General features: G+C 40.6%; 1 protein-coding gene across 2 annotated transcripts in view; it reads right to left on the bottom strand.

The window, feature by feature from the left end:
* Positions 1-2500: 2500 nt before the first annotated feature.
* LOC122661641 (aminopeptidase P1) overlaps positions 2501-21776 on the bottom strand; it is a 37670-nt gene continuing 18394 nt past the window's right edge. For both annotated transcript variants that reach the window (XM_043857101.1, XM_043857100.1), the window contains exons 10-16: positions 9537-9671; positions 8894-8974; positions 7967-8021; positions 7737-7841; positions 7549-7620; positions 3832-3956; positions 2501-2861 (exon numbers count right to left, since the gene is read on the bottom strand). In XM_043857101.1, the coding sequence (XP_043713036.1) occupies positions 2700-2861; positions 3832-3956; positions 7549-7620; positions 7737-7841; positions 7967-8021; positions 8894-8974; positions 9537-9671 (735 nt within the window). In that variant the 3' untranslated portion in view covers positions 2501-2699. The remainder of the gene's footprint in view (positions 2862-3831; positions 3957-7548; positions 7621-7736; positions 7842-7966; positions 8022-8893; positions 8975-9536; positions 9672-21776) is intronic.

Below are 21776 nucleotides of genomic sequence, written 5' to 3'. Positions count from 1 at the left end.
AAGAACTTGTATTTGCATACTTCTTTCGTTTTGTTTTGTTCTTTTTGTTTTCAAATATAAATTATCTTCAAAGTTTCAAGTTATAATTGATTAGAATTTGGTTATTGTAGATTGATGTTTGACGTATATTTTTTTTTTGGTGCATGATGTTTGAGGTATATACACAACTGTACTGTTGCTTAGCTTAAGTGGAAGTAAACAACTTTTTTATGAAATTATGGTACATATAGTAAAGCTTCTTATGTTACTTGGTATTTTCATTGGCTTCAAGTGGACTCCCTTTTGACTATGGCCAAAACCGCAGGCTTTCCCCAACTCTTTGGTTCATTGGTTGCTGTTTTCAGTTGTGGGGAAAGTCTTAGATTTCATTGGCCGGGTCCCCAAATCGTTGGATGAGTGGGCTTGATGGACCACGTCTTTAAGTGAGTGGTGGGTAAACTCATCAGCATTGGAAGTAGTTAGAAGGGAAAAACAAGCCTCTTTCCTCCTGATGGGCGATGGGTGAACTCATCAAGAGCACTGGAAGTAGCTAGATGGGTGAACTCATCAGTTTAAATTGTGAAGGCCTTGTGCTTGTTCAGCAGCTAGCAACATTGATTTAAGATGAGTTTTGCTCATTTTAATAACTATTATTGATAGAGAAGATACTAGGATTTTATTCAAGGTTGTACCTGATATACTTGTTTTTTTTGAGCTGGTTGAGTAAAGATGACCATAATCATTTCATAGGAGAACTTTTATCAGATGGGTCTATTTTAGTTTGTAAGGACAAAGATTTAACGGCCAGTGCTTCTCCCTGAAGAACAAAGAACAGAGGTGAAGGAGATGGGTTCAGATGAAGCCAAGAGGATATTACCCTCAGGCCCTCTAATAATAACTCCAATGCCTGAAATAGTCTTTCTCAATCCAAGACGCATCACAGTTCACCTTTACTCCATCTCTGGGTGGAGTCCAGAGATCATTCCACATATAGTGGCATGAGGATAGTGTCCCTCCAAAAACTTGTAACCCATTGAGTCCACCATCCCCTCTTTGTGGAATGTATTTCATCTCCACATATGTGGACATGATCCGGACACAAAAATCTCGGCAAAATTTAGATGCTAGTCCTTTCTTCTACTTATAAAACGGAAACCCAGCGAGAGGTTAAAATGCATCCCAGCTTTCCACGCTCCAGCCCTCCCCCTTCCCATCATGATAACCGCAGGCAGAAAGGAGCCCTGAACTTGCCAAATCCACGTGGGAGGACTTGGAGCCTTTTGAGAGGATCCCATCCTACATCGGATCATGCCCCTGCCTATTTATCCGGTGGGCCCAATAGTGAGATAATCCGGCCCACCTTATGACCAATCACGTGCAGAATGTCTGGTGTGGCTGGATGAACAACCCGTAGAATCGGTGATTTACGTATCGTTGGGGAGCGGCGGAACGCTGTCGGATGAGCAACTCACTGAATTGGCTTTCGGGTTGGAGCTGAGTGGGAAACGATTTCTTCCCACCGGCAGGGAAGGATGGGGCTTTCTTCACCGCAGGGGGCAGAGTCGCAGACGGACATGATGAGCTATCAAAGTACTTGCCCGACGGTTTCTTGACCAGGACACGAGAAGTAGGATTGAGAGTCCCCATGTGGGCCCCGCAGCTAGAGGTTTTGAGCCATTCATCGGTTGGAGGGTTCTTTTCACATTGTGGCTGGAATTCGACACTGGAAAGCATTGTGAATGGAGTGCAGATGATTGCGTGGCCACTGTACGCACAGCAGAGGATGCATGCGGCGATGCTGACGGAGGAAGTAGGGATGTTTTGAGGACGAAAGAGTTGCCAACAAAGAGGGTGGTGGGAAGGGAAAAGATAGAGAAGATGGTGAAGTTGGCAATGGGAAAAGAAGGGGAAGCACTGAGGAGCAGAACGAAGGTAGTGAAGCAGAGTGGATTGAGAGCGCTTGGGGAGGGTGGGTATTCTCGGGATTGGCTCTCTCATGTTGCGCAGCAGTGGGAAGAGTCGTTATATAATTAAACTAAATATACTAAAACGGCCTAATAGCGCTACAAAATAGGTCAGCATGGGGCGAGAGCTGAGCATGAGCGGTTGATGGTGGACCTTCATATCATTCATCCTGAGTTCGATCACAGTGGATTTCTGGGCACATCAACAAAGGAAAGAGCATTGGCCATTTATTGTGTAGCAACCAAAGATTATAGCATTTGACACGCTCAAACTCAACCGTGCCTAGCCCATCAAAAAATACTCATCCATGCTTTCAGGTTTATAAACACCAGAAACTTCATAGGCAGTAAAGTTCAAAAAGGTTTATACTTCCACTATCCACTTATTAGGCTGCTCTAAACCATGAAATTTAAATGGGCAATCAGAAATACTCCCGCTACCAATTCAGTACCCTGTTTTAACCATACCATGTTGTCAATTGGAGTGCATTGTCTCCACAGATCTTCAAGGATCTGAGCATACACCCATCACATTTAACCACACAGGCTTCTTCTTTGCATTCCCATTGACCAAAAGATGTATGAAACAGGATAATTTCCCATCTGGATTCCAGGGATAAAGCTCAATGATAGGTACAGAAATTTTCAGCTCAGTTAGATTGTGAAAGTGCCACAGTAATAATTAATAAGGCACCTTTCAGATTGTTGGCTGAAGCAGTAGATGATGCTCTAAATGGATTCTGAGAATAGATGCCTTTACACACTTACAGGCTTGGTAGCTTTTGCCAGCCATGCCATCTCTGATTCATCCAAGTATGGCTCCAAAATTTCTCTACATCTGGTGTGGTATGTGTTTACCCACTCTATCTCTTCAGGTGCTAAGAGTCGCAGGTCCATCAATTTTTTCTGGTACGGAGCCTGCATAAAGGAAGATATATTAAGTAGGTCTCACAAAAATTTACAGAAGAATCCACATGTTTGATCCATCTTCCTGATGAGGTAGATTAATGCAAGGTGGTATGCATCCACAGATCTGGCAGGTTAACTGCTTCATTGCTGGGGAAAAGATGAAAACTAACACGATGATCCTAGGCACATGACTACTAAATGCATGCTTTCAAAAATGCGGACGAATGAACTATGGCCAGAAAACAAGCCCCAGTCGCATAATTTCTAAGTGTATGGCTGAGGAAGTATGGCAAACGAGCTCTGGAGATGCAAATACTTGGAGAAACTGTATCACTAGGTTGCTTCAAAGCACCAGGAATTGTAGATACGCAGGTATTCAAAATCACTTATGGAGGCCCTCTCCTCAACTAAGGAATAGCAATATTAAAATGAAAACTTAATAGTTCTTCAGGTAAAAAATATAATATTATAGAGTAGTTGACCAGATATAAGCCAACTAGGTCACAGCAACCCACTGCCTAGAATATTTTGAACCAATTTACTTCAGTTCAGTTGATTGAATTAAACACTTCAACTACACTCTCAGCAATCTTTCAGCTGCCACTAAAAAAAGTGACTGTCAAGTTTCCCCATTTAGATAAAAGCAAGCGAGAAAACTGGAATCATTGTTTCACCCAAATCCTGAAGGTGCACCATACAACAGGAGAACAGGACAATTATTTGGGATCAACCAACTAGAAAGCCCAGCAAGAAAATTTAAGAAATTGAGATTAGCTTTTAGATATCCACTTATTCCATCGACTCAGCTGGTTCACCTTGACAATCACCCATTCACATTAAGATCTCAATATGCTGTTGTTTACAGAAGTAGAAACTAAAACCACATCTCATAGTTGATAGGGTATTAACAGAAGAGAAAGATGTAAAAAAGACGCAATAAGCAGCAAAAATTATGATGCTCATGAATATGAAGACATACCCATGTTATGTGCTCAAAAGCTAAGTAACCCTTCTCTCCAAAATTGAATTTTGTGTTAGCCTCCTTGACTATAAGCACATTCTCCAATCTTATGCCGAATTTCCCATCCTCATAGTAACCAGGTTCTGAAATAATTCCAATGGAAAGACATAAAAAACCATTTATCAACCAATTCAGAAGAAGTATTCTTGGTTTTTAAAAAACAAGAATGTGATGCTGAATATGCAATACGTATTGCAGAATCAGAAATTTAAGTTCAATTAGAATTGGTGTTAATTCATTACCACTAGGTTTTTTCAGTAGAGAAACAAGAGCAACCTTGTGATCGCGAACCTTGGTGCAATGGCAAGGATGCTCCATTGTGACCTAGTGGTCGTGGGTTCGAGTCAGGAAACAACCTCTCCGCGAAGCGGGGGTAAGACTGCCAGACCCCGCAGTGGCGGGAGCCTCGTGCACTTGAATTTTAAACAAGAGCAACCTTGAATTTTATCCAATGTTACCCGGATGCAGGTTCTGGGGTTAAATAATTTCTACATTTTCAAAATGCTTGTCCATCGTAAGAATTCAACGCATGAATTTATTTACTTTTCCCATTTTCGCCCCACATTGTTAATTCAGGAAAATTTAGAATGCCCTTTAGATGAGGTCAACTTGGAAAATAATTTAAATAATGTGTGAAGTTAGAGTATTATTAACCAATACTTACAATATCTGATTTTAAAAATTGAATATTGTTGTGAAACAGAGGGAGTAAAAAAATTCCAAAATAAGGGTTTTTAATTAGGGTCCGTTGCTTTGTTTGACGACCTCAGGTCAACTACATCGCCCTACGTAAATAATTCAGATTTATGAAAAGAAGAAGGAAAAAATTCTCAACCAAGTGTTTCAAACAGGGCCTGTACATCCTCCATTATTTAAAGTTAAGACTCTAAAGAAAGATAAGAGGGATAAGGGCCACAAGGCCCGAAGAGAGAGAGAGAATGTGGCACGTCATCGTCTGGAACAGGTACAGTCCACTCCTCTACCTTATCATCTCCGGCTCCCCTCCTCCTCTCCTGCCCCTCCCCATTCCTTTGCCCCATCTTTCTTCTCCTTCTTCCTTTTTTATTTATCTATTCAAGTCGCTAATATTATCAGCCCTGTTTTAATATTGCCACTTCACTTCTCCTTCATAGCTACAAATGGAAAAAATGCCCTGTACAATGGTTCAGTTTCAAATGAAACCAAGTAGACCATTATGGTGAATTTGAAACTAAAGAGCAGTGGAGTCAAAAGTGGTACAAAAAGTTGAAAATTTTAACATCATCACCTTAATTTATTTTTTTATTTATATATTTCTTTATGTACACAGACTCATTTGATCTTGTTCAATGATCATTTTCGACCATCCATAACTCCTTTCTTTTATTCAGTGAGGTGTTAAACAATCATATATAATTGCCCCAAGCACATACAAGACAGCAAAACTCCAAAAGTGGTTTTTGGCTGCAGGAGTAGTTTTGTCGTGCTTTTGAGCAATCCTGGCTATAAGAGCTTACCTGCTCTTTCACCTACAGGCAAAATGAGGGATGAGGAACACATTTATTCACTACAAGGCATGCTGTAGAGTGAAATTCTACTTTTGCCAACATTCAGTTGGAAACATTGTATGGAAAAGGTGTTTCACCTTATCAAAGACAAGAAGAAACTTATTACCAGAGACCCATCCCTCATCCCTGGAGCCAAACATACGCTGATGACTTCTTGAATAAATACATCAGCTCCAACTTAAAATTTAAAAGAGCATCCACAGGTCCCTGTATGTTGAGATCCTCATTAAAGAGGGCCAGCCAACAGACCTTGACAAAATGGGTTGAAGGTGGAAAGTGGAGTGCAAAAGTCAAATAAAAATAAAGAGAATAAAAAGAGAGAAGAAAGTAAGGGAAAGTAATGAGCAACAGGCCAAAATGGACTTCAGCCATTTTGGAAGAAAGAAGAAAACGGGAGGGAGAGCGCAACACCCATCCACCTCCCATCTACCTCATTAATGCCGCACCAAACATGCAGCGGAACTTTGAAATCTCCCCCCTCTATTGCTTATAAATAGAGCTGAGGGTGAGAGGCTCAAGGTGAGAGAAAGTACAGGAAGCACATAACAAGTGAGTCGAGAGCTTTGTGGAGTTTTTGGGTTTGAGTATTCTCTTCAGGGGGTTTGAGAGGGTGAGTTGAGAGAGGGTGTACAAGGGGTATCCAGTTTTGGAAACGGGGTTGGGGTTGGGTTCAAATCCAAGTGTTATTACTTGTACTGTTGTTACTCTCTGTTCTCTCATAGTGAAGAAGTCCCAATTACGCCCGTGGATGTAAGCATAGCCGAACCACGTAAATTCTTGTATCTGTGAGATTGCTTTTATCATTTATGTGCATTATCACTTTGTGCTCACGTGGGTCCCACAGTCACTATTCACGATTACTATTTACGCAACACAATTCACAGTTACTATTCACATGTTGCCGTATTTAATGTAATTCTAGATTGGTAGGAGACCAACTGGAACCAATAACCAAGATCTGCTATGGATTGGGAAAATTGGCTAGGTGAAATTATGTGAAATTGTGAAATTAGGGTTAGGGTTTGATGGGACCTAGGGTTAGATGTTAGGGTTAAGTTAGGAGAGTATGGATTATATGGGAAAAAAAAGAGATGAAGAAAGTTATAGTTAAATCAGATGAGTAAATCCGAACTTATAGAGGAATCCTAGTAGAAATAGGATTTAGGGGTAAAAGGGTAATTTCAGACAATCAGCTGGTGGATGCTAATGAAATTTGAATCAAGTCTCTCTTAGGGTTTGAGGAAGATTCAATCAAAATTTCAGCAGGTTCTAACAGTTAAAATATGGCTGGGCAGAATTCTCGCGAAAATCACCTTGCATGTGACCTACTAGAAGGGAAGAAGAATAATTGCAGAATTTCAATTTCAGACTTGCTTGTTATTTGAAAATATCTTGAACCTTGCAGAGAAATTCCAGCAACTGAACATGTTTCTTCAAGAGATCAGCTATGGCAGAATTGAAACTTGAATGGAGCTTGATTGGAGATCGATGGAGGGGGTTGGGGAAGGGGATGGCTATCTCAGCTCACCCTGGGCATCTCACCCAACCTATCTCAGGATTTTTAATAAAGGCTAAAGCCAATATTTCATTAATCAAATTCGTGTACAATGCTGGCCTCCCTTACAAACTTATACAGAAGACTCAAAAATAGACTTAGACACTAAAAAGGAAAGGCCTAACCCTATCCTTAACTAATAAGGTAACCTAAATTGACTAAGAAAGTGAAATAATAAAGAAAATAAACTCAAAACATGACTCTAACTAACTTAATGAAGTAAATCCCGTTTTCCTACTTTCTACCCATATTTTAGGCCCATTAAATTGACCAATTACAAAATAAACCCATGGGATCAAAAGCCCAACACCTACATAACCCAACCCTAAGCCCTCTAGGTGACTTATTTACATCAGTATTTCTCCATTTCTCTTTACACACAGGTGGGAAAAGGTTATCGTTTTCCCGACATTGTAATCTTTCTAAATTGAAAACAAGTAAACATTAAAGAAAAAGTGCATAATCTAGATGGTAATCCACCAACTGAAGGAAATCTATGAGCATATTGTAAATATGAACAATTCTTTTCAAATGTGAAGCAATGGAAACAATAAATGCAAGGATGATACTAACCGTCTGTTACAGTCATTGAAGCTTGTAATGGCACATTTCGAGCTTGTGGCCTAAAACTAATTAAATGAGGTCCTGCTCATACGTTGAAATAAATGACATTGTAATTATCAGATTGCAGGCACATCAAATAGTAATAGAAACTCTAGCTGGTCCACAAAGAGAAGTTTTACTATGTCAAATGTGCATACCTTCATGAACATTCAAGAAGGATCCAATCCCATGACCAGTTCCATGTCGATAATCAAGACCATCCTTCCATAATGGAACACGAGCAAGAATGTCAAGAGCATGTCCTGCAAGAAAGCATTTTTCAAGTTAAACTGAAACCTACTACAAGTCCTAGAAGATATGCACATTTCCACACATATTTATCAATTCAACTATAAAGTCAAAAAGATAAACAGTAACTTGACAATACCATTCGTTCCATTGGGAAATCTGGCAGTATCCAAAGCAATATGGCCTTTGAGAACCTATACTCCACCATTCAAATTAAACAACTGTTAGGACAGCCAATAAAAATTCTAACTAGCAAGAAAAAAGATTCACAAGATGATACGAACTGAAACAAGGACCAAAATATTTTACGGAAGAAAGTTGTGTGTGGGGGAGTGTACCCGCCCACGCCCACACACTGAAGGGGGCAAAATGAAGGCCTCACCTCCCCCCCCCCCCAATGAAAGGCGGAAATCCCGCCCCATATGATGCCAACGCACGCACTCTCATTGGCCCCCGTGCCCTGTGCCCACGCAGGGGCCATGCTTCCCCACAGAGAACACCAACCCATATCTTATGCATTGGATAGTATTGCAAAAGATGGAACAAGCAGGACTTTATCCACATAACCAAAATAAAAAGCAATATCACACAACAGTCAGTTAAGTAATCTATGTAACAAGGCAATCATATGAAATGTGTGAGAAAACCCTATTGGTTAGGTCTGGTTTGATCCTCATAGGGGTTTAGGGTCAGTTTTGAATGGAAATGGAAAGAGGGAAAAAAAAAACCAAAGACCCAACCTAGCCCCATGGGCCCAATTATCTTATGGATTCACCAAAGGGTGGAAGGTTAGGATCGATAATACATGGTGAGGATTTTGTGTGTGTGTGTGTGTGGGGGGGGGGGGGGAGTAATTAGGTTAGGATTTGTATTTTGCTAAAGCCTGCCCAGTTGGTATCCCTACAAAAAATCAGAAGACTAATGTTTTCTTTGAGTGTAGAAATTAAATTTAATTTAGTGGGACAATCATATGTCCTGATAGTAAATGACCAGTATTAAACAGTATTAAACCAGAAGGACGAAATAAAATTTGATTTTGAACACTAGCACGAGAGAGTCCACCTACCGCAGTATAGCATGCCTTCTCATGAGCTGAAGGTTTGCCAAAATGAACTGTACGTGTTATATCAGTGGTTCCATCTTGATACTTCAAAACCAACAATACCAATTTCAGTTGAGAAATTGATATAACTGAAGGGTAAAGCTAGCTATATTAAATGGAAGTCACATAAGCTTTTTGAAACACTACATGCAGTAACAGGATACATGGGCTGGGAATCTTAAAGATGGCAACAGTGAAGTAGACACCCACACATTTGCTACCTCATCCTTCACATTTAAGGCAGTTGCCAGCTCGGTAGCTCTATGAAAAATGGCAAAAGTCCCACCATTCTTAAATATCAAAATCTTAAAAATCCTACTGGCTATTATACAAAGGAAAACTTGCACATTTACTGTAAAATATTAGCTTAAGTACATAACGGCAATGCACACAGGACCAATCCCTGGATTTCCTATCAGAGGGACAATCTAGAATGAGCCTGATGAGAAAAGGGTGAGTCACATGTAGACAAGCCATCTGGAACCACCCACACACCATAATAAGGTGGTTGGGGTGGGAGGGAGAAAGGGAAGAAAAAGAGATGGTAAAGAACTGACAATATAATGCTAAGGTTTAATGGACAAGCTATTAAAGATTGTAGATAAACCTGTGCTCCTGAATCAAATAAGTAAATACAATCCGCATCAAGTTCAGCACATTTTTCTGGTTCTGGTCCATAATGAATAATTGCTGCATTTGGCCCAACTGATGATATAGTTGGAAAACTTAACCCTCTGAAATGCTGCAGATAACCAATGGAAAATATGTATTCAGAGAAGATGACAATAATATCGGAAATAAGGAAAGATAGCAAAAATATGTAATCAAGGAAAACTGGTAACATACAAGAAAATCTCAGTCAACAAACAAGAGGAATGTCTGACAAGCATGGCAAACAAAAGGTGAAGATTTATAAGTTGGAAAAAGAAACATGCAATAAAGTTGGGTCGCATAACCCCACATGCCAATTTATACATCACTTCCATTTCAAAACCATGTTTAGTTAGCTCGTGGCTCACCTGCAAAATAATTTGTCAATCTAAGCATACAAAGGTGCATATGTTCAATGAGGATAATAAAGACCAGGCCTCCTCAAGGAGAAAGATGGAAGTTCCATCTTCCAACACCTCTAGGTCATAAAAACTGCGTCTCCCTCAATAATCATAAGCTGGACCCCAAGTGAAAGTGACCTGATTTCTGTAGTGGCTGAAGCCTGAAACATCAATCCATATAGGACTTATGAATGCTAAAACCATTCCTCAAATTAACCTAACATTGAATGAACTATGAGAATAAGGTGAGGATCAGAGCAATGCTCAAAGGCGGCTAGTGAGATTCGATTGGCAATGTAAGAGTGCCAACCCCCATTACTGAATCCAAAAGCTTTAGGATTCTTGACTAATAATGTAGGTTTCTCTCTCCCAAGCACTATAAGGCTCAACCCACTTCTAACATGTTTGTTCATGTGTTACGAGAATGACGGAACCCAAGCCATTGAGGTGGAATCACTGATGGAAGAAGTGGCATGTTGAGATTGAGAAGTGTTAAACAAAACAATGAGAATTGGAATGCTTGAATGATCGAATTGATCAAACACATCCTAATGACAAAAATACCCCTAGCTTAGCCGACTTAACTAGGCAGTACATAAACATACAAAATAAAACTGTAAAAAGACCAGAATACCCCCACGGTATTCTGGTGTACAATATTCAACACTCCTCAAGTTGGAGCAAAAATGTCAATCATGCCCAACTTGACTAAATAGGATGAAACATCTTTCCAGACAGTCCCTTGGTGAATATATCAGCGAGCAGATCAGTAGACTTCACAAAAGGAACACAAACAAGCCCTTCTTCCAATTTTTCCTTAATGAAATGCCTATCCACTTCAACATGCTTGATACGATCATGCCGTACCGGATTATGTGCAATGTTGATTGCGGCCTTATGTCACAGTACAACATCATAGGGAGACGAATAGGAACACCAAGGTCTTGTAGCAAACCTTTCAGCCAAAGCAACTCACAAATGCCTTATGCCATAGCACGAAATTCTGCTTCAGCACTAGAACAAGCCACCACATTCTGCTTCTTGCTATGCCAAGTGACAAGATTGCCACCTACAAAAGAACAATACCCAGAGATAGACTTGCGATCCCGAGAACCAGCCCAATCAGCATACCGGCCTTTATCAATAGGCTCACCCTCCTTATCTTTGAGACGAACATTAGCATCCATAGGAGTATCTGAAGGGTGACATCCTAACAAACCAGTTTCAGCCAATAAATCTAGAACATACTTCCTTTGGGAGAAAAAGATGCCCTTAGAAGATCTGACAACCTCAATCCCAAGAAAGTACCTTAGCTTTCTTAGATCTTTAATCTCAAACTCCTGTCCAAGAAAAGTCTTCAAACGGCTGATCTCATCACCATCATTGCCAGTAACCACAATATCATCAACGTAGACTATAAGGACAGTAAGTTTTTCACCAACCCTCTTTATAAAGAGAGTGTGATCAGCATTAGTCTGCTTGTAGCCCACAAAAATCTTGGTCATGTGAAACCGACCAAACCATGCTCGAGGTGACTGTTTCAGCCCATAAAATGCACTCTTCAATTTACACATTTTGCCTTGGTTTTTGTCACAAGAGAACCCTGGTGGAATATCCATATACACCTCCTCATCAAGTTCTCCATTTAGGAAAGCATTCTTCACATCCAATTGTTGTAAATCCCATCCAAGATTGACTGCACAAGATAGCAAAACTCGAACAGTATTCAGTTTTGCAACAGGGGCAAAGGTCTCCTGGTAATCAATCCCGTATATCTAAGTGAACCCCTTTGCCATGAGTCGTGCCTTATATCTATCCACAGTACCATCCACCTTCTGTTTCACTACAAACATCCACTTACATCCAACAGTCCTATTCCCTGGTGGAAGAACTACAAGCTCCCATGTGTCATCTTTCTTCAGGGCTTCCATTTCTTCCATCATTGTTGCCTTCCACTTTCCATCTGATAGAGCTTCCTGCCAATTTTGAGGAATATGAATAGAAGAAAGAGAAGAAACAAAAGCATGAAAAGATGGAGAAAGGGAATCATAAGAAACAACATGAGATATAGGGTGTTGAGTGCAAGCCCTAACCTTTGCGAATAGTAATAGGTAGGTCAAGAGAAGAACTATTACCAGGCCGAGAAGTAGGTTTTGGATCCGGAGACGGCAACTGGATGGGTACTTATGTAGTAGTGGATTGAAGCTGCTTATGTCTGGTTCTGCTCTTTGCATATCTTCAAGTTAGATGCATCAATCATCCGCTGAAATTCACCAATGGTCTTCTGGACAGGAGTAATCTCCACTTGAGTAGGATTGGAAGGAATGATCTCCCCCTAAGTAGGATTCTCGGTAATCTCCCCCTGTGTAGGAACATCCCCTCCTGAAAAAGAGGGAACAGGAGCAGACTCATCATACACATATCTAAGGGGGGGTTCTATGGTTAACACATCTTCACTAGAATTCTTCCCCTGAATAGATGGGGACGAATAGTATGAGAAATACTCATGAAAAACAACATCCATACTGACCATGGTACGTTGGGCATGATGATAATAGCATTTGTACCCCTTTTGGATGGCAGAGTAACCAAGAAAATGCAGCGGAGACCACAAGGCTCAAGTTTACCAGGAGATCTAGAATCCCTAGCATAAGAAACACAGCCAAACACCCTAGGGAGAACAGTAAAAGAAGAAGATACATGCAAGAGCTCGACAGGGGACTTGGAACCAAGAACCCGGTGGGCAATCTATTAATTAAATAGGTCGCAGTGAGGACAGCATCTCCCTAATAAAAGGAAGGAACATTTCAAACAAACATAAGTGCTCTAGCCAACTTCAAGAGGTGGTGATTTTTCCTTTCAACCACACCATTCTGGGCTGGAGTATCAACACAGCTGGTCTGATGTAAAATCCCATGGGCAGCAAGGTATTTTTGGAACTGACCTACCATATACTCTATCCCATTGTCACTTACTTTGAGAGTGGCATTAAATTGGGTCTGAACCATTTTATGAAAATGTTGAAAACAGGAAAAAACCTCATTTTTTGTGTGCATCAGGTAGACCCAAGTAGATCTAGAATGACAGTCTATGAAAGTGACAATCCATCGATGACCAGGGAGAGAAACTTTACAACTAGGACCCCACACATCAGTATAAACCAAATGAAATAAGGAAGAACAACTTTTATTAGAAATAGGATAATTTGAACGTGTCTATTTGGCCAAGACACAAGCCTCACAAAAAAAATCTTCCAAATTATAATTTTTAACTAATGCTAGAAATAAATGGGATAAGGTTCCTAAGGAGGGGCGTCCTAATCTAGAATGCCATTGGTGTAATTCAGAGGAGAAAGAAGAGGGCTGACACAATTGGGAAGGTAATGCCCATGGAGGAAGAAGTCCATCATCAAGCAAGTACAATCCACCATGCACTTTACTCGATCCAACATCTTCCCTGAGTCCAATTCCTAAAAAACACAATGAGTTGGAAAAAAAATCACTTTGCAATTCAGATTTTTTTGTAAGACTACTAATAGAGAGAAGATTAGTAGTGAAATTGGGAATATGCAAAACAGAAGACGAGGTAAGAGAAGGGGAGCAGCTAATGGATCCTTTCCCAGATACCAATGAGAGGGATCCATCAGCCACTTTGACTTTATCCTTGCCTAAAGTAGGGGAATAGGTATGGAAAAGGCTAGAAGAACATGTCATATAATCAGTGGCACCGGAGTCTATGATCCATGGAGTGGAGATAACCGATGCACAATGACCAGCAAAGTAAATACCTGAACGGGCAAAGTGGGAACCTGATGGAGTGGAGTAACTGGCAGGAAGAGATGTAACAGAGGCAGCAGAAGTCTGTAACATACACCTGAAAGCTTGTAATTTTTCCTAGGAGAGACCATTTTCAGCAGGGGGGCTGTAGCTACACTTTCAGTATGATTAGCCTTGTTTCTAGTCTTGCCACGACCTTGTTTGGCCTTAAAATCAGCAGGCTTCCCAGGCAATGTCCAACAAGTAGCCTTAGTGTGATAGGGCTTACTGCCATGTTCACACTTTACAGGCTCTTTTGCTGAAACAGCCGAAGCAATACCCTCAGAAGGAGGAATGGAGTTGGAACCAACAGCTTGTAAGGCTGATCTCTCAACCGTAGGAGTGAACAACATCGCAGCCCGACAGGTCTCCTCAGTGTGAACAAAAGCAAAGGCCTGCTCCAATGTTGGAAAAGGAACCCTACCAAGAACTTGCACATGAATTGGATCATATTCAGCATTAAGACGGGCTAAAAAATCATAAACACGAATCTGGTCTACATATTTGCCATAGGCAGCAATGTCCCCAGCGGTAAAGGGCTAGGAACAAGAGTAGTGATCCAATTGTTGCCATAGGCTCTTGAGAGCAGCATAATATTTAGAGACTGACAATTCTTTCTGTGTAGTAGCATGGAGGGTCTTACGGATCTCATAAACTTGAGCATCATTCCCCAATTGTCCATCCATAAGTTTCCTTGGCAATAGTCCATATTTGTGAGGCTGTTTCAAGGAAAAGATACTGACTTGAGAGATCAGGTTGCATGGAATTCAATACGAATGACATGACCATCGCATCATTAGCAATCCAACGGTCCCTAAGGGGGCCATCATCAGGGGGCTGTATAGAGGTGGCAGTAAGTCCTCTTCCAGCCACAGTTAACGAGAGAGATTTGGCCCACATTAAGTAATTGGTGTCATCCAATTTAATAGCAGCAGCATAAGGAAGAAACTCAGTCCTGGACTGACCATCACCTCCAGAGGTAGCCGTGGTAAGATCAGACATCATGCAACCAACCAAACAAAGAGCAAATAGATATAGGCTGAATCGATCAAAACTTGAAGATCTTGATAGCTTCAAAAATCTGCAACAAAAGGGGCTGAAATTTCAGTCGAGTGCCCAATAGGATAGGAAAGTCTTCCCTCAAAACTTCTCAATCAGATGGCTGAAACCCTAAGATCGATATAGTGTCTGGGTTTTCAAAAACCCTGACAGTTGAGATCAATATAGGGAAAAGAGCAGGAATTGTTGAAGTCTTCAATTGCTGATGAAAAACCTTGACAAATGCTGTCCGAAGCCTGCTGGTGGAGCTCCAAAGTGAAACAATCAATCTCCCACACTGATATAGGATTGATTTTCAAAAAGAGGAAGCAGTCCAAAAATTGCAGAAGAGGGGAGGCAGCAGCTATCGAAGGAAAATTGTGTAGATGTTAAAAATTTATTTATCCACCCGTGTCCCTCTTTGGATAGTCCGCCGTGTTAGAGCTCCTATATGATACACATATTGTTTCCCCCCTTTCCTCCAAGGTCGGTCTTTTAGAGGAAGCGGTTCCAACATGGTATCAGAGCAGGTAGGGGTCACGGTATCGAATCCCCCTGGGAGCGGGCAGGTGTTAAAAATTTATTTATCCACCCGTGTCCCCCCTTGGATAGTCCGCCATGTTAGAGCTCCTGTATGATATACATATTGTTTCCTCCCTTTCCTACAAGGTCGGCCTTTTAGAGGAAGCGGTTCCAACAGTAGATCATGTAAGGTGAGGTGGGGTGGAGGGCAGCATCTAGATCATAATATGATCACCTCATTAGTGCTGCCCTTGAAGGATGGAGAGAACCAAGGAGAGAAGAAGAAGAGTAATGTAGTCCTAGGTAGGAGTAATCCCACTAGGAACCAGGGTAATAGGATCTCTTAACAAGGCTGGCCGATTGGGATAGCTTAGGCAAATTAGGGCAGAATTAGGGTTATGGTTAGGGTTTCGACTTAGGGTTTTATTTGGTAATGATGTGCAGAATTTTATGAGTCTAATGGTATAAGTTGGATCAAATTTGGTTGAGGTTGGAATTCTAGGGTTTTGGGTAGGATGCCTTATGAAAATGGACTGTTTGTAAGATCTAGGGTTTAGGGGCAGATTTTAGGAAAGAGGTTTATAGGGTATTAATGGGCAGGTCTAAGGGGTTATTTTGGTATAAAGAAGTTAGGGTTTGGATGAGTTACAAAATTCTGCAATTTAGGGCAGAATTAGATTTAGGGTTTTAGGGTTCTAATGGATTAATGGAAGGGGTGATAATAGGAGTAGATGGAGCTTAGGTTAGAGGATTAGAAGAAGAAGGTTAAATGCTGAATTAATAAACTACTTACTTGAAAGATTAAATCTTCAATGGTAGCAGCTTTGAAGAACTAGAAGAAAGACCTCCCGATCTACAAGATGCAAGGAGTCCATTGGAGTCCACCAATCCCTTCACCTTGATATTACCCACAAGGTAGCCTTGATATTACTCACAAGGTTCACTCAACAGAAGCGAGCAAGCAGCTATGGCAGCAAACAAAAGCCTTTTCATTAATCAAATTCGTGTTCAATACTTGGCCCCCTTAGAACTTTATATAAAAGACTCAAAATTAGACTTAGACACTAAAAAGGAATGGCCTAACCCAATCCTTAACCTACTAGCTAACTTAAACTGACTAGGAAACTGAAATAGACTCAAAATAGAGTCCTAATGACTTAAAAACAACTTAAACTACTTAAAATAAAGAAGATTCTCTACTAGCCAATAGGATATAAGAACCTCTTAGCCAATAGGATCACTTTACTTAAATTAGACCAATTGAACCAATTGGATGCAACCAATTTAAACCGGTTCAATTAAAAACACAAAATAAAACTAAGTATTGGGCTAATCTCGTATGCAACCTATGTACCCCTAGTTTAGGCTCATTAAAGTGGCCTAATACATAGAAAACCCTTGGGAACAAAGGCCCAACATGTATATAACCCAACCCTAGGCCTATTTCTAAAGAAATAAGCCAATATCTATGATGAACATGCATCAACTCTCCCCAACTTGAAAAAATTCGTCCTCGAATTTTGCAGTGATGAGGGAGAATCAACATGTGATTAGCAGCTTTGACCATCCCCAAACAAAATTCCGATGAGGCAGGAACATTGGGGATAAAGTCTTCAATGCGTAGAGCTTTCTCTTCGAAGAACCATGGTGGCATAACAAACTCTATGTGTTCTTTCTTTGGATCAGCAACAACTGTCAATGTTTCGTCCATAGAGCCTTCAGTGTTAGCAACCTTCTCATCTAATGCATGAGACACAAGCTCCACCTCTTCAAGAGCAGCATCTTGAAGGTCATTGTTTTCATTTGGAATGCACTCAATCAACTTTTCATGTTCTACTGTTTCAGCTTTGTCTAATTTGTTCTCTTCAATGTATACCTCTTCAGTAGAATCTTCTACAATTGTGTTTTGGACCTCCACATTAATTTGATGGTCGAGCTTCTCAACCATGATCTCAACTACTGGTGCAGCTTGGTCTACTTGAATTTCTTTAGCTATAGGTTCTTGAATCTCTTCAACACAAACTGCGTTAGTAGAATCTTCTATTGGTACATCCGCCATTGGTGAAGCTTCATACACAATTGATGCCACTTGCGTTTGAGTGGACATGTTCGACAGCCCCTGTGGTTGTACAGTCGATGTGGTCACCTTTGGTTGTAACCCTTTTAGAGTAAACAAATGGTATAGACGTTGTCGATCAGGTAGGGCACACGAGTTGTTTTCAGGTTCAATCCAACCTTGTCGCCCGTCCAACCAATTGCAACCTACTACAATAAAGCTCCTTGGAGATGGTACCGGCTTACACCAAGCACCATCATAGTATGAAGAACACCCAAATTCAACACAGACTTTACCTGTAGGCTCGATGCAAATCTCTCCTGATTGGGACAACATATCCACCACGGATTGTGAAATAATGTTGTTACGTCTCCTCTCATCAACAACTAAGATGGCTGTGCTCCCATTGGGTAGACGAACTTGGGTCTTGAAAACGAAGGGAGGTGGGTCTTTCAAGGCTTGGTTGGAGCTTCCCTCCGCCATAGCTCTGATACCAATTTAATGTAGTCCTAGGTAGGAGTAATCCCACTAGGAACCAGGGTAATAGGATCTCTTAACAAGGCTGGCCGATTGGGATAGCTTAGGCTAATTAGGGCAGAATTAGGGTTATGGTTAGGGTTTCGACTTAGGGTTTTATTTGGTAATGATGTGCAGAATTTTATGAGTCTAATGGTATAAGTTGGATCAAATTTGGTTGAGGTTGGAATTCTAGGGTTTTGGGTAGGATGCCTTATGAAAATGGACTGTTTGTAAGATCTAGGGTTTAGGGGCAGATTTTAGGAAAGAGGTTTATAGGGTATTAATGGGCAGGTTTAGGGGGTTATTTTGGTATAAAGAAGTTAGGGTTTGGATGAGTTACAAAATTCTGCAATTTAGGGCAGAATTAGATTTAGGGTTTTAGGGTTCTAATGGATTAATGGAAGGGGTGATAATAGGAGTAGATGGAGCTTAGGTTAGAGGATTAGAAGAAGAAGGTTAAATGCTGAATTAATAAACTACTTACTTGAAAGATTAAATCTTCAATGGTAGCAGCTTTGAAGAACTAGAAGAAAGACCTCCCGATCAACAAGATGCAAGGAGTCCATTGGAGTCCACCAATCCCTTCACCTTGATATTACCCACAAGGTAGCCTTGATATTACTCACAAGGTTCACTCAACAGAGCAGAGCAGCAGCTATGGCAGCAAACAAAAGCCTTTTCATTAATCAAATTCGTGTTCAATACTTGGCCCCCTTAGAACTTTATATAAAAGACTCAAAATTAGACTTAGACACTAAAAAGGAATGGCCTAACCCAATCCTTAACCTACTAGCTAACTTAAACTGACTAGGAAACTGAAATAGACTCAAAATAGAGTCCTAATGACTTAAAAACAACTTAAACTACTTAAAATAAAGAAGATTCTCTACTAGCCAATAGGATATAAGAACCTCTTAGCCAATAGGATCACTTTACTTAAATTAGACCAATTGAACCAATTGGATGCAACCAATTTAAACAGGTTCAATTAAAAACACAAAATAACACTAAGTATTGGGCTAATCTCGTATGCAACCTATGTACCCCTAGTTTAGGCTCATTAAAGTGGCCTAATACATAGAAAACCCTTGGGAACAAAGGCCCAACATGTATATAACCCAACCCTAGGCCTATTTCTAAAGAAATAAGCCAATGTCTATGATGAACCTGCATCAAAGAGAGATCGAGAAAAAGAAAAACGAAGGTGAGAGTTGTGGAAAAAAAGGTTTTGTAAAACCTAGATCAGAGAATTGGTTCCAATGCCATGTTAAACACAACAATGAGAATTGGAATGCTTGAATGATCGAATTGATCAAACAAGCCTTATATTTATAATGTAAAAAATTACATCCTAATGACAAAAATACCCCTAGCTTAGCCAACTTAACTAGGCAGTACATAAACATAAAAATAAAGCTGTAAAAAGACAAGAATACCCCCACGGTATTCTGCTGTACAATATTCAACAAGAAGAACTGCTAATGGCGGACTTCCGTGATGAGAAAGATCAAGAACTTAAAGCTACCTAAAAGTGGAGAATCTTTCAAGATATAGTTTTGAGTTTTATTGTTGTATCTATGTAAGATGATCACAAGATAGAAAATCCCAAGTAAAAATCACCTAAATGACCTAAATGGATAAAACCCAAGAAACTAGGAGGTTTGACTTAGAATATGTCTAAGTTAATTGTCCACAGACAACCGTGAGTCAATGACGGACAACCGAGCTTAATGAGAAAATCAGAAGAAAAAAAAAAAGTCTAAAGTCATATATGACAGACGACCATGAGATGCATCCGTGCCAAACAGTAGCTTCATCCATGAGTCCCTTGTTTCCCAAACTTTCATGATGGTCATGACTCATGCAGACAACTGTGTGCAGAGTAATTAATGCTCCACGATAGTGCTTGCTTTGAATGCTCTTGAACTTCTGAAGTACTTAATGGACTCTAACAAGCTATGTGGGAATACTAAACATCTTCATTGATGATTAGCACTTCCAACAGCTAGAATTCTTGGAAATAAAGGTTTGTTACAAGGTGAAACCGTATGGAGTTAAACCATTCAAACTTGTTTAGAAAAACAAGGTTGACTCCAATGGCTAGTTGTTTGCCCATATAATAGACAAAGTTGAATTAAAAAACAATCGTACATATCATATTACTCAAACTATAAATCAAACCATCATATTACTTTGTAAGAGAAGAGGTTAAATATATAAGTAACGGGTAAATTTCTTCATGTCTTTTTAATGTAGTCCTAGATTTGAATTACTCAAACTAGAAACCAAACCAGAATATTTAATCAAAGGATGGTTCAATTTTGGGTTAACAAATCAGAGAATTAGGAATTAGGTTAAGGGTGGGGGTACTGGAGATTAGGGTTGATAAAAGGAAGTTAACTCAATGATTTCAGGGATTTAATAACCTGATTCAGCAAGCTAATAGGTAGAAACAGAATTGAGGCAGCAAGTTATGAGGGTTAAACAGAGTGGAAGTGGGACCAGGGGTAAAAATGGGAAAACCCAAAAATAAGGTAATCGGCTGGTCAGAATGCCCTCCAACTTGAATCGAATTCATAATTAGGGTTGTTGAACACTCTATCAAAATTTGAAATCCAAAAGCTGAAGAAGATGTGTCCAATCAATTCACCACATCCCGAAGATTTTGCAATTCAGCCACAACTTGGGAAAGAGATTGATCAGGCTGGTCGTCAGAAGTTGCCTAATGAGCATGGGTGTTACTAGGCCGATTGGATCCACCCCTCCCACGCCCGCGAGTCTCTGCAGGGCAACCATGAAGCTTCCAACAGTGGTCTTTGGTATGCCACTCCTTCCCACAGTGATCGCATTTAATGGGATCACCAGATGTCCGATCAATACTAGCAAATCTGGTAGAATTTCCTCGGGAAGACTGCGAACCAGAGACAAGAGCCGATCGTTCCTGAGTGACGGGATGAACCATGGCTGTACGGCTACTGTCCTCAGTCGATAGAATCCAATAGACTTGCTCCAAAGATGGAAGTGGGTCTCGGTTCAAAATATTGGCACGGATCTAATCAAACTCAATATTGAGGCCGGCCAAAAAATCGAAAAACACATAAGCCATCCTCCCACTTACGAAAGGCCGTGGCATCAACATCGCAGGTGGCAGTGAAGGTGCCCAGAAAGTCCAACTGTTGCCACATAGTACACATGGTATTGTAATACTGAGATAGGGACAACTCCAACTGCCTGGTAGAGTGAATCTTTTGACGAAGCTCGTAACATTGGGCAGCATTCCCAACCTGAGAATAAGTGTCCTTGGCTGTCTCCCAAATCTTCGTAGCGGAATCAAGAAGGAGATAGCATCCGGCAATATCTTGCTCCATTGAATTGACAAGATATGACATTACCAAAAAATTGAAGTTCATCCATCGATCCAATGCAGAACCAGCCTCGATAGGCCTGACCTGAGTGCCCATGATATAGCCAGAGAGACCACGGGATCCAATAGCGAATAAGCAGGAACGAGACCACAAAAGATAATTTCTGCCATTTAGTTTGATGGGATTCACCGGAAACGGAATAAAGTCACGTTGGGATGACCCATTAGAACCAGAGGAAGCAGACGTGATCTCAGAAACGTCAAGCATTGTGGCTGGAAAAAAAATCGCAGAAACCAATACACAAAGCCCCCAAAAAAAATAGAACATATGGAGGGGAAAAAAAGAACCCTCGGTGGGAGTCAACTCACCACCAAGGGTGAGGAAAAAAATACGCCAAGGGGGGGGAGGGGGGACCTCTCGCGAGAAAGAGAGGAGGCGAGAGGCCTGAGGGCTTGGGAGAAGTGGCAAAAGGTGGTGGGG

This window comes from Telopea speciosissima, chromosome 5 (assembly GCF_018873765.1).
Source record: "Telopea speciosissima isolate NSW1024214 ecotype Mountain lineage chromosome 5, Tspe_v1, whole genome shotgun sequence".
Classification (NCBI taxonomy): Eukaryota; Viridiplantae; Streptophyta; class Magnoliopsida; order Proteales; family Proteaceae; genus Telopea; species Telopea speciosissima.
This window is presented reverse-complemented; position numbering and strand designations above follow the sequence as displayed.